The sequence below is a fragment of the Nyctereutes procyonoides genome, unplaced genomic scaffold (assembly GCF_905146905.1).
Source record: "Nyctereutes procyonoides isolate TBG_1078 unplaced genomic scaffold, NYPRO_anot_genome, whole genome shotgun sequence".
In the NCBI taxonomy this organism is placed as follows: Eukaryota; Metazoa; Chordata; class Mammalia; order Carnivora; family Canidae; genus Nyctereutes; species Nyctereutes procyonoides.
The window spans coordinates 8027290-8040852 of record NW_026575128.1 but is presented as its reverse complement, the minus strand read 5'-3'; the positions used below and the strand labels follow the sequence as shown (position 1 = coordinate 8040852).

The window sequence follows — 13563 nt, the reverse complement described above, 5'->3', positions numbered from 1 at the left end:
GCAACGGAGATGAGCGTGCTCTGCCTCTAAGCCAGGCTGCCAGTGGTCGGCCCGGGTGAGGGACCCAAGATGCCGCAGAGGGGATCCCCAGCCCGTGCAGGCCTGGACTAGACCACACGACACCAGCCTGCCTTGGGTGGGGAAATGCGCCCCTGGGCACACACCCCTGCAAACAGTCCTCCCAGGGCTCCAGTGTGTGGAGAGGCCACCGGGACCCAGTGCCGTCCCCACCGAGGTCAGACCTTGCAGGGTGGACGTGGCCTCGGGGACGAGCTGGGGCAGGAGCAGGAGCAGGGCGCACCCACGGAACTGGAGCCCTGGCGCCTGACACGCCGTCCCACATGATCTCCCCGCGGCACCCATGGACCGTCGGCCATGGCTGCTTCCTATGGTCGGACGGGCCCTGTGCTGTGGCCCTGAGGGGACACCGTGCACGTCCCCCCCCCCTCCCCGCCCCGGCCAGGCCGCCTGCCCTCCTGACGGCAGCCCCGCCTCACTTACACGTAGAGCACCGTCTTCTGGTCCCCGTCCTGGCCGCCGTCCCCGACTGTCAGGGTGTCATAGCCCCTCTCCAAGTCAAAGTCCTCGAAGGCCAGCTTGATCACCTGGGGAGGGAGCAGGGGTCAGGCAGCAGGCAGGGCCGCGGGGGTCGGCGAGGGCCCCCCGACGCCAGCCTCCCCACCTGCCGCCTGCCTGCGTCCATGCCGCCTCCTGCAGGAGGAACCGCTTCTCTCCAGGCTGGACGGTCCCTGGGGTCCCCTCAGGTTCTCCAGAGTCTGGCCAACCCGGGGCTGCTGTGGCAACGCCAGGCGCACATGGCCGCCTGTGAGATCAGATCCTCCCCCCGCGCTGCACAGACGTCCCCTGGACACGGTGGCCAATGTCCAGGCCTCACGTGGAACCTCAGCTGCCCACCCCCCGCAGGCCCCGCCGGAGCTCCTCTCAGCCTCCCCTCCGCCTGCTTCTCTCCATCCGCTTCCGTTCCTTCGTTGGCTAAATGAAGGTTCCAGGAAGGAGGTTTCAGCGAGGTTCTCCTTCCTGGTCTCAGCCCGGCCTCCCACAGGATTTACTAGGCTCACAGCATGAGCCCGGCTCAGGACGCAGGTTTCCAGTCAGTGCGGGCCCGTCCTGGACGGGCAGGGAGCCAGCACGTCTGCGCCGGAGGATGGCGGCCCCATGAGGGCTGCAGGTGCACGGGGCCCTGGGGCTCAGGCTCGCAGGGGACAACAGGGGGACCATCCATATGGCTGCAGGTGCACGGGGCCTGGGGGTTGTGGAGCCTGCAAGGGGGCATCAGGCGGACCGTCCATATGGGGACTATCCCCATAAGGCTGCAGGTGCGTGGGAGCCTGGGGCTCCTGGAGCCTGAAGGGGGGGCAGGGGGACCATCCGTAGGTCTACAGGTGTGCAGGGGGCTGGGGCTCAGGCTCACGGAGCTTGTGGGGGGCAGCAGGGGGACCGTCCATAGGGCAGCAGGTGCACAGGGTCTGGGGCTCATGGAGCCTGCAGGGGGGAGCAGGGGGACCTTCTGTAGGGCTGCAGGTGCATGGGGGCCTGGGGCTCACAGAGCCTGCAAGGGGGCAGCAGGGGGACCAGCCGTGAGGGTGCTGGGCCTTCCGAAGGCCGTGGGGGCCGGTCAGGCCCCGGGGGAGGCTGGGAGAGGCAGGGCCGCTGTGAGGAGGCGGCGGTCTGGGCAGAGACGGGACGCCCCAGAACAGGTGCCCGCTGTCCCTGAAGCTCCGCCCCACGCGCACGGCCGTGCTGTTTCCCTTGGGGATAGTGGCTGGGCCTCCAGTGCAGGGGGGCAGCTGCAGAAGGTGCAGGACTTGAAAGGTTTGCCCGGAGCTAAGTGCAAAGGGCCTTAAAATCTCCCTCCGCCGAAGAGCCAGGGTTTCCCCGGGGTGGGGGGGGTGGCGTTTTCAACAGTAGGTGGCAGACGCTCGCAGGTGTTTGAGGAGCACGTTGGCCGGCCTGGCTGCAGGGGTGGACACGGGTGTGGCAGCAGTCGGGTGGGTGAGGGAGGAGGGCGATGGGAGCGTGTGTGGGGCCCAGCGCGGGGCGCAGGTGCAGTGGGACATGGGGGCCGAGCACACACGGCGGGGCCGGGGCCGCGTGCCTCCTGTGGCCAACCTGGGCCTCCTTCTGTTGGTTTCCAGTTTAAAAGTCTTTCCATTTGCACCTGAGGTCGCGAAGCTACAGGGGAAGGGAGCCTGGGGTGCACGGCCTGACCCCTGCACACGCCGCCGTCCCCCCCCCCCCCCGCCGGGACCAGCACGTGGTTCCCTGGACTTCGTTCCGTTCCTCGCTTTGTCTCTGGTTTCCTCCCCCCATGACCGTCTGTTTCTTAAAGTCCACGTCTGGGCGAGTCACGGGTGCTTGTGCTTCTCAGACCCCTCTGCTCGGCCTCCCGCCCTCTAGCCCTGTCCCCGTCCCTGCCAAGGCGAGCTTTCCTCCAGGGGGAGCCACGAGCCGCCAGCTGCGGGTGCATATTTGTGCCCCGGGTCCTGTGGAGGCGCAGGGCTTCCTTTGGGAGGAGCCAACCACTCCTGGGGACTGTGTGTCCTTATGGTGCAAGCGTCCTGGGTGCAAACCCATGTGCATGAGGGGCACGGCCCCGGCCCCGCTGCCCCCGGCCCCGCAGGAGCCCCCGCCACGCGTCGCGCACCCCATCCTGGGGCCCCTGCCCGGCCTGCCGAGCCCGGCTCCCCCAACGCCCCTCTCTGCGGTACCTCTGGGGCGAACACCCACGAGCACAGGACGGGGCAGCGGAGCCGAGTACGCTTCCCGAGGAAGGCGAAGCCCGTCTGGGTGTGGACAGGAGCCCGAGCTTGGACACGCATGAGGAAGGGGAGCAAGACCTGGCAGACAGAGCGGCGGGCGGACCGGCAGAGCCGCGGGAGGCGACTCGCCCAGGGATGGGGCTGCGGGGAGGACCGGGGCGCACGGTAGGTGAGGCCTCTGCGCGGCTGGGGCTGTGCCCTGACGGCCACGGGGGTGATGGGCCACCTGGGAGCCACGGCCGGACGGCGCCTCTGCACCAGGAGCAGGAGCACCGAGGGACTGTGGAAATGGGGGAGCCGGGGGTGGGGTGGGGGAGGGTAGGCAGGGGTGTGGGGGAGCCAGGAGTACGGGGGGGGGGCGGGGCGGCCAGGGGTGAGGAGGGCGGGGCAGCAGCGGGGGCAGCTCTGGGCGCAGAGGGGACACCTGTCGGCCGTGGGGGGCCTTAGCCCTTTGGGTTTTCCCTGCGGGACGAGCTCAGCCCACACTCCCTGCAGCCCAACCGCATCATCCAGACCATCTGCTTACACTGCCCTCCTCCCTCTCCCCCTGGTCCATCCACACCACTCTCTGTCCCCCACACCCTGGTCCTGTCTACACCGCCTTCCATCCCCCTCACCCTGATCCCGTCCACACTGCCCTCCTCCCCCTCACCCTGGTCCACTAGCCCTGTGGGTCCCGACCCCAGCCCTGTCCTGCCGGCCCAGGCTCTCCTCCCGCCAGCACCGACCCTGTGCGGGGCCCTGCTCGGAGCAGTTCCCACGCCAGCCCGGGGAGCCCAGGCGCCCAGCTGCCCCCTCCCCCTCCCCCTACCACCTTCCTGAGCTCTAGGCTCCATCCCAGCCCCGAAGGCCTGAGCCTCTGGCCGCTGTGGCCTCTGCATGCGGTAAGGCTGCAGAGAGCGCTCTCCCGCCAACAGCCTCGGGGTGCAGGACCCTGGTCACTGCGCCACCTCCGGACGGCGACTAGACCATCACGCCTGCGCTGGGAGCCTTGCTTGGGGGGCCGGCCCGGAGCCCTAGAGGGACTCGCATCACCACTTAGGGCAGCCCCGTCCCCGCAGGAGCGATCACGGTTAGGAGGGCGCGGGACGCACACTGCACTGCGGGTGCAGGACCGGCGTCGGCCCTCTCCTGGGTGGCCCAGTGTACGGCCAGGCTGTCCCGCGGTCACGGCGTGGCGTGCCCATGAAGCGGCTGCCGCAGGGGTGTCCGAGGCTGGACGGTGGTGGCCGCCCGCAAAGCAGGCAGGACGCGGCAGCTGGGGCACTCGGCCAGTGCCCCCGTCCCAGAGCGGGAAGCCGGCCGTCGTCCGGGACGCAGGCCCGCGCGGGCAGGGTCTTGCTGCTGGTCGTTCACAGCCCGGTCTCTGCGGAGGGCATGGGGCGGCGACGCCGGGGTCCCAGGCACAGGCACCCAGAGGCTGCTGGAGGCGCGGAGGGAGGTGCGACGGGGCGCACGCCAGCCTCGGGACTCTGCTGTCCTGGGAACCAGGCACCTGTGAGCCTCGCAGCATGTCCCTCCTGCACCGTCCACGGCCACCCACGGCCTCCCACGGCCACCCGGGGCGGAAGGCTGCATCCTCACACTCTAACCTGCCAACCGTCACCCTCATGACAAAGCTCAGCATCATGGCGAGGCCACCAGAGGCCGACATGGCCTGGCCTGTGCTTCCCCGCTGCTGGGCTCCGGCACCACATGCTGCCCCACGGCCCGCAGCCCTCCCGGGGCTCCTGGGGCTTGGTGTGAGCCCGACGCCCGCCCGCTGCTGTGTGAACGCTGCTCAGGGCGCTGACGGGCGCGGGCAGGAAGGGCACTCCCTGTTCCGGGGCGGGCCTGCCGGGGTGCCCTGGCCGGGACCTGCTGGGCGCCCAAGGGGGGGAGGGGGTCTGGGGGAGGGGGGACGGGAAGCCAGTGGGCGGCGGGCCTCAGCCCAGGACGGGAGGCAGGGCTGGCGCCCCTGCGCAGGCCAAGGGGAAGCCCAGGGCGACACGGACAAGGTTCCGAGGCTCCAGAGCTCTGGCCATGGCCACAGGAGATTCGGGAGCCTGAGGGTGACGGACTCACATCCAAGCACTGGCCCCTTCATCTGCTGGTTGATGGATTCTCTTACTCGGTCCTGCAACAGTTAAACTGCACTTGCCGTGTGGGAGCTTTGGGGGGGAACACGGGGAGGTGAACGTGGCCACTGCCCAGAGAACTCACGGGCCAGAAGAGTGGGTGCATGGGTACGTGGAGGCATAGGAGGGGGACAGGGTGGGGAGGTGCTGGGTGGGGGAGCACGGGGAGGGACACAGGGTGGGGAGGTGCTGGGGTCGGGGAGCACGGGGAGGGCACAGCGTGGGGGGGAGGTGCTGGGGTCGGGGAGCACAGCCGCCACCTGCCTCCGCAGTAGGACCAGGACTCTGGGTCCCAGGAGGTGGGGTGTGGACCACGGCTCTGGGCCATGCCCCCCCCTGCCACCCCAGGGTTGGCTTCTCTCTGGGCCTCCCTGCCACCCTCCCGGGGCCCGGGTTCCTGGGCCCGTCACTGCTTCCTCTGCTCACAGAGGTTCTAAGAGGGGGACGAGGGGGACAAGGGGGACAAGGGGTCAATGTGGAGGAGCTCGCAGGTGCCGGGGGCGGGGGGGGGGGACGTGGTGCTGCCCGCAAGAGTGCCGGGGCAGCTGGGCCTTCCTTGGCCTCCCGCCCTCCTTACCCCCTTCCCCTGCTCGGTGCAGGGAGCCCGGTGTCCTGGGAGCCTCCCCTCACTCAGCGCCTCCGCCTCCCCCTTGGCCTCTCTGCCTGTGGACGCAGCTGCCTTGTCTCCAAGTCTAAACAAACACCCTAAGTGGCCCCAACGCGGTGCCCGCCCCCCGGTGCCCCTCCCCCACACACCCCTGGGCGCGGGTCTTAAGGGCCGTCTGGGCTCCCTGCTCCTCGCCGCCCCCTGCCCATCCCCTCCTTGCCCAAGGCTGCGTCTGCCCCGCACCGCCCTGGAAGATCCCCCTGCGGGGCCAAAGCCCACGGCCGTTTCTGCAGTCCCTTCCGCAGCACCCCTGCTTCCTCGCCACCACAGCCGGAACCCTCCTGCCCTTTCTCCGCCCGGCCGCGAGTCTGCTCCCTCACACTGCTCTTCCTCGGGGTCCTGCCCTGGGCCCCAAGTCTCTCCTGACCTCCCACGTACCCAGTGTCCAACCGGTGCGGTCACTGCGAAACATGCACCCCGAGCACACTGTGTTTCCCTCTTGATCCCGCAGAGCACGTGCCTCCCCTTTGGTCTCCTCTGAACGCCTCCCATCGGTCCAGGGCCGAAGGCCTCGCGTCATCACGCGTTCACTGACTCCCTGTGTGCCGTGCGCCCACCAAGTGCCGCTACGGGGGGTCACCCGGGGGTGATGTTTGTCAGACGCTCCTCCTCCCTCCACCCTCACATGCAGGCAGCCTCCGAGTCCCATTCCATTCCCTGCATTTCTCTTAACTCCGTCGTCTCCTTCATGTTTCCAAAGCCTTGGTGGATGCCCCCCCTTTTCTTGCTGGGGTAACTGCCTCTGCCTCCTAACTGGTCTTGCTTCTCCCGGTTGCCTCCACTGCTGCAGAGGCATCTTTCAAAAACTTGAATGTCCTGCAACTGTCCCGGTTTGGCAAGGAAGGCTGATCCCAGGGCTGCTGTTCCCAGGCTGTCCCCGTGCCCCTGGGACCTTGTTCCATGGAGCAGGGGGGCCGCAAGGACTGGGCTTAACTCCTGGTGCTGCCGCTGACGACGCGTCACGACCAGGTTTCCCACCCGCTAACCTGTCCTGGATTCAGTTTCCGCAGCCATCAGGGGGGCTCTTACCGCCTGACGAGCTGCGCCGAGACAAGAACGAAATATGATCACTCGTATGGAGGCTCAGCGCAGTGCTCCGCGCATGACGTGCATTTGTAAGACCGACAGCCTGACATTCCCGCCCTTAAAAATCTGTGTCAGGACAAAGCCCAAGCCTCGTTGTTGAGTACGTAGGCGCGTCACGATCTGGATCCCGTGGGTTCTCCAACCCCGTCTTGATCCAGACGCGCTGGACCCCTTCCAGCTCCGAGAGGCTGTTCCAAATCTCTGGGCCTTGGCGCACACATCCGCCCTGGGGTGTGGATTCCCAATCCCACTCAGGGTGCAGACCCTGCTCAGATGTGAGAGCCTCCCTGATCGTCCAGTTGGTGGCTCCTTCCAACATTTTCCAAGACAGCTGAGGGGACACCCCTCCATCAGCACCCACCTACCCTCTAGGTCTCGTTCACCCGCCTGTCGTCTCTCCTGTGAACCTGCTCCTCGAGGGCAGAGATCACGTTATGGTCAATGAATGAACGGGTGCTCATCTCATGAGGCGTGAGGCCAAGCATCGGGAACTTGGAGAGACGATGCTTTTTGCCCAGGGCAACGCTCCAAGGGTGACTTGGACACACCCAGGGCTCTCCTGCGGCCTGTGAGCAAGGCTGGGAACGCACCACGTGTCTGCCCTGATATCTGCAGGAAGGCAGCTCTGATTCTGCAGTTTGGGATTTCCAGGTGCCACGCTTACACCCGCCCTCCTGCACTCAATGCTCCCTGGCTCTCCTCCACCGTGGTGGCGGTAAGGGCCTCCCTTCAGGCTCTCGGGGCTCCTCTGCACTACCTGAAGCTCATAAAGGACCCACGGAGGTGACAGGAACGTCCTTTTTCACAGCCTGACTCTGAGGGGCTGGCTTCGGGAACCCAGGCTGGCATGACCTGCAGGGCATGTGAGGGACTGACTGGTATGGAGCCGCTGACCCTCACACACCAGCTAAGACCGGCCCTTCTGGGGGCTGTGGGGAGGGTGAATAAAACTGTTTCTCAGCAACTTTTCAGGCCTTGTTTACACTTTCCTCTCCACCCCATCCTCAGGTTCAAAACAAAACTAAGATAAGCATCTTTAACAACTTCCAAGAAAGAGCCTTCTCATCAATGGCTTGATAACCTTGAGGTAGTTAAGTCCTTCTTCTGGTCCAGCCTCCATCCCCACGTGGCCGCAGCATCCTTCCCCACTGACTAGGTTCATCATCAAATGGTTTGATGAAATGGGAGTCTTTGTAAAATGCTTTGCAGAGGAAATCTGTTTCCATTGTTGCCAGCATTGTGGTCCTAAGCATCCTGGCCAAATGATTTTAAAACGTTGAGTGGGAAACATCAGAAAGGGAGACAGAACATGAGAGACTCCTAATTCTGGGAAACTAACTAGGGGTGGTGGAAGGGGAGGAGGGCGGGGGGTGTGGGTGACTGGGTGACGGGCACTGAGGGGGGCGCTGGATGGGATGAGCACTGGGTGTTATGCTATATGTTGGCAAATTGAACACCAATAAAAAATAAATTTATTTTAAAAAATTGAGAAAAAAATAAAATGTTGAGTAGAATTTAGAAAGAAAAAGACAAGCTTTTTATGAATTAGTAAGTGCCCTGAACTGAATTATATCTCCCTAAAATTCACATGTTAAAGCCTTAACCCCCAATGTGATGGAATTGGGAGATGAGGTCTTTATGGGGGTAATTAAGATTAAATGAGGTCATAAGGGTACAGCCCTAATCCAATGGGATTGGCATCCTTATAAAAGGAGTAGAAGACACCACAGGGTTTCTCTTTGTGCATGCACACAGAGGAAAGGCCATGTGAAGAGGATGTCATCCCTACATCCCTAAGCTAGGAAGAGGCCTCACCAGAACCTGAATTGGTGGACACCCTGATTGTGAAAGTCCACCCTCCAGAACTGTGAGAAAATACATTTTCCTTGTTAAGGCCACCCAGTCTGTTTTGTTATGGCAGCCCGGGCAGACTTACAAAGTAAGAATACTCAGAGTCCAAATCCAGGGACTGTAGGGACCCAAAATGTGACCAAGAGTAAGGGGCTGGCATTGGCTTTGAGTAGATTTTTTAAAAACTGGTGAAGTAGAACTCTGGTTTTCAGGGCCTTGTGGGGAACAGGGAATAGGAGATAAAGGTCAGGACCCACCAAGGTGGGAGCTCTAGTATGACAGCCCCGAATGACATTGGGCTAATTAAAGCTGCACCCTGGGGATCTTTGGGTGGCTCAGCGGTTTAGTGCCCTCTTAGGCCCAGGGCATGATCCTGGAGTCCCGGGATCGAGTCCCACGTCGGGCTCCCTGCATGGGGCCTGCTTCTCCCTCTGCCTGTGTCTCTGCCTCTCTCTCTCTGTGTCTCTCATGAATAAATAAATAAAATATTTTTTTTTAAAAAAAGCTGCACCCTTAGTGTGAGGGTAACCCCCGAGACTCCTTCACAATAAGTCTGCCCTCACGTGGGTCTGCACATTACTTTGGCGGGTCAGAAACTTCATACTAGGAATTTAGTATGTGAGGTTTCTGGCTGGTAATGTCCCCAGGCACTGGGCAGGAGTGAATGTAAACTCTGTCTGGAAGAAAGCCTCTTCTACCCAGGTCTCAAAGAAGAAAGTTTATGATTCTAACCACATAGTCAAGAATTACAGACAAAACAAAGAAGGAAACACAGTTTCCTGGAGGCAAGAAGTGAGAAACAACAGACAACAGAATCAAATTTGCAAAGACTTCAGAAATTGAGATTCGCAAATACAGAATATAAAATAAATATATTTAACATGCTTAAGGAATTAAAGAACAGTTTAAACATATGAAAAGAGGGCAAAATACTATAAAATATGATCAAGAACTTCTTAAATAAAACCCCAATAGGACCTCATAAAATATGAATGGCACTATTTGAAATGAAAAGAAATCGAATTCAGCAGAAGTTAGATGTAGCTCAACAGAGACCCAGTGAACAGAATGAGAGAAAATTATAGAAGTTAAGAAACACAGAAGATGGGTGGGAAAGACAAACATATCTTGTCAGACTTTCAGGAGCAGAAAAGAGAGAGAATAAAGGAGAGAAAACAGCTGAAAAGACAATGGCTAAAAATCTTCCCAAACTGGTGAAAGATACAACCCACAGATTCCAGAGCTTAATGAAGTCAAGCAGGATAAATACCAAGATATCCACAACTAGACCCCTGATCCTGAGATTGCAGAACAATAAAGATAAGGAAAAGACCATAAAAGCAGCCAGAAGAATATCATACAAAGGAATGACAATAAACTTGCAGCAAGAATGGGGGCTAGGAGACACTGGAATATTTCCACGTGCAGAGAGAACATAATTGTCAAGAAAGACGACTCCGTGAATAGCGATGTTTTTAAGGACAAGGGGAGAACAGACATTTTAAGACAAACAAGAACTAAGAAAGTCTGTCATCAACTGGAAAATAAATTCTAAAGCATGTACTTTAGACAGAAAGTAACTCCAAAGGGAAGGACTGATATGCAAGAAGAAATAGTGAACAAAACGGTAAATGTGTGAGTAAATCTAAATGGATGTTGTTTTATTAACCAAGAGCAATAATGACTTGTGAGCAAAAGAAAGGCAACTTGAAAATACACACACCATAAAGTATGAATTGGGAAGGGGTAATTAAAGTCATAGTGTCCTAAGACCTCTGACTTTCAGGGGGAACATACAATTACTATTTACATTAGACTTTATTAAATATGCATATTAACACTAGACATCTAGGGTAACCCTAAAACATAGGAATGATAATATAATTTAAATGGTCTAACTTTTCCCGTTGAAAGATGACTTGTCAGAGGGAATTTTTAAAAATCCAGCTACACACAAGACGTACATAAAGTAAGTAGAAAGGTTGAAAGCAAGAGAGCAGGGATGAGTTATTCAACCAAAACAAAACAAAACAAAAAAACCCCAAACAAACAAACAAACCAAACCAACAAACCAAAAGTTGATGGAATAGCTGGGGGGTGGGGAAAGCTTTCAGGCCAAAAACATCACTACAGGTAAAGAGAGTCATTAAATAACTATTTTTGAAAAAGCTCAATCCACCTGCAACATATAGGATTCTCCACATGCATGCTCTAGTAACAGGCTCAAAATATATAAAATAAAAATCAACAGAACTTCAAGGAGTAACAGGCAAACCACCATCATAGTGGGAGATATTAATACGCCTTGTCTTGCAGTTGACTGAAAAAGAAGACAAAAACTAATGCATATATAAATGATATAAGCACAATTAACAAGCTTGATGTAATGAAGACATTAGAACACATAAACTGCAAAATACATCTTATTTTTTCAAATACACAAAGAATATATGTGATAAATGACATTCTTGATCCTAAAAGTCAAATGATTCGATTACAGACAATGTTCTCTGACCACAAGCTTTAGAATCAGTAACGAAAAGAGAGCTAGAAAAATCCTTTATTTGGAAATAATTAAGAAATATTTCTAAAATACTCTTGGCTGGGGGTCCCTGGGTGGCGCAGCAGTTTAGCGCCTGCCTTTGGCCCAGGGCGCGATCCTGGAGGCCCAGGATCGAATCCCACGTCGGGCTCCCAGTGCATGGAGCCTGCTTCTCCCTCTGCCTGTGTCTCTGCCTCTCTCTCTCTCTCTGTGTGACTATCATAAATAAATAAATAAATTAATTAATTAAAAAAAATAAAATAAAATACTCTTGGCTGAAAGATAAAAAGAATAATGGAACTGGGAAATATTCAGAACTGAAGAATAACAGAAATACTGCCTATAAAAACCTGTGGGAATGTAGCCAAAATAGTCCTCAGAGGGAAAGTTGTAGCCTTAGATGCTTTAATAAGATTGGAAAATAATAATGAATTAAGCATTAAAGTTAGGACAGTAAAAAAGGAGTAAAACCCAGAATATACCCAAATATAACAGAGGAAAAGAAATTGGTGAAATAAAAAAAATAAATATATCAAAAGAAATATTAACAAAACTAAAATTTTTGGTTCTTTGAAAAGAATATAAAATGTGAAACCTCTGGCAACACTGATTTAGAAAGATACAAAATTAGAAATAAAACAGGGGGGGATCCCTGGGTGGCTTAGCAGTTTGGCACCTGCTTTTGGCCCAGAGCGTGATCCTGGAGTCCTGGGATTGAGTCCCGTGTCGGGCTCCCGGCATGGAGCCTGCTTCTCCCTCCTCCTGTGTCTCTGCCTCTCTCTCTCTCTCTCTCTCTCTCTCTCTCTCTCTCTATGTCTATCATGAATAAATAAATAAAATCTTAAAAAAATAAATAAAAATAAAATTTTCTTTGTCTCTTAAAAAAGAAAAAAACAGGGAATAAAATATGTATAGTAATTTTATACACACACACACACACACACAACTTTATGGCCAAGAAATTTGAAAACTTACTAAAATGGACTCAAGAAAAAAAAGAGATAATAGTCTCTTAGTCATTAAGAGTATTAAATCTATAGTTTGAAATCTTCCAACAAAGGAACACCAAATCCAGATAGTTTTGCTGTTTTAAAAGTTCCACCAAACTTCCAAGGCAAAAGTTATTCCAAGCTCCACTATTAACTCCGTAGGATAGAAAGAGAAGATACACTTGCCAGGTCATTTTACGAGGCTAACGATATCCTGATGAAAAAAATTTGGCAAGGTTAATATGGAAAAAAAAAAGGCCAATCTCACTAACAAGATGGAAGCAGATTCCTAAACAAAATATCAGTGAATCAAATACAGGCATTTATAACAACTAAATGCTTACTTAGCCTCTAGTACTCAATTACCAAGTTCGGTTTATCCCAGGAATGAAAGGCTGGTTGTGATTCACCACACTGAGAAAATTAAGGGGCAAATCATGATTATACTAGGAGATATAGAAAGGTGCTTGATTAAAAAAAAAAGATTAAAAAAAAAGAAAGGTGATTGATAATATTCTACATTTATTTACGATGAAAGCACTCAGGAAACTAGAGTCGGAAAGGAACCGTAAATTAAAAAAAAAAAAAAAGAGTCGGAAAGGAAACCATAAATTAAAAAAAACAAAACAAAAAACTAGAGTTGGAAAGAAACCATAAATTAAAAAAAAAAACTTGAAACAAAAACAAAAAAACAAAAAAAACCCAAACGAATTGAAACATCATACTTAATAAAATAAAAACATTCTAACATCAAACAATGGCAAGTGTGTCCACCATCATCACAATGACTGACACTGAAAACAAAAACAAAAACAAAAAAAAACAGTGACTGACACTGTACTGGAGGTTCTCGCCAGAACATAAGGGCAAGAAAAAGAATAACGAGAAATTCTAAGGATTGGAGAGGAAGAACTAAAAACCATCATTCTTTGTGCTTTATAGAAACCCCAAATAATTCAGAGATAAATTATCACAAGAGTTGCTATATTAAAAAAAAATCAAAGAACAAAAATTAATTGCCTCTCCAAACACCAGACAGAAGTAGGGAGAAAATGGAATTTTAAAGGATCCGATTTTATAACAGTAACCATAAATACAAGATATCTAGAAGTACATAAATTAAGAAATGAGTAAGATCTAGAATGGGAAAAAAATCACACCAGTTTATGGACAGCCATTGAAGAAGCCCGAAGGACCCACACACAGCACCCGCACGGATGGGGAGACTCCGTATCATCAAGGCATCAGTTCTTCTCAAATCTGTGGTTTTGGTATAATTAAAAGAAAGGTTCTAGCAGGTGGTTTTGTGGATCCCGGCAAGATACTCGTAAAGTTCACGGGAGAACAAAGGGCCTGGCATAGGAAAAAGCGACCTGAGAGATGAACACGTGAAGAGGTGTATCCAGCGGTGCAAACCACCCTCGCCAACGTGGGTAAACCGTGGCGACGTGATTTTGAGGGAAGTTAAGACTATAGAGGACACGGTCATGTCTCTGTGGGGTTCAGGTGCTGGCTTACTGAGTAAGCGTGG

The 13563-nt window shown here is 54.8% G+C and overlaps 1 protein-coding gene across 1 annotated transcript in view; it reads right to left on the bottom strand.

Annotated features, from left to right (window-relative positions):
* Positions 1–13563, bottom strand: part of CSMD2 (CUB and Sushi multiple domains 2) — a 437017-nt gene that overhangs the window by 226865 nt on the left and 196589 nt on the right. The window contains 1 exon segment of the mRNA XM_055341473.1: positions 502–605. Coding sequence (XP_055197448.1) covers positions 502–605 — 104 coding nt within the window.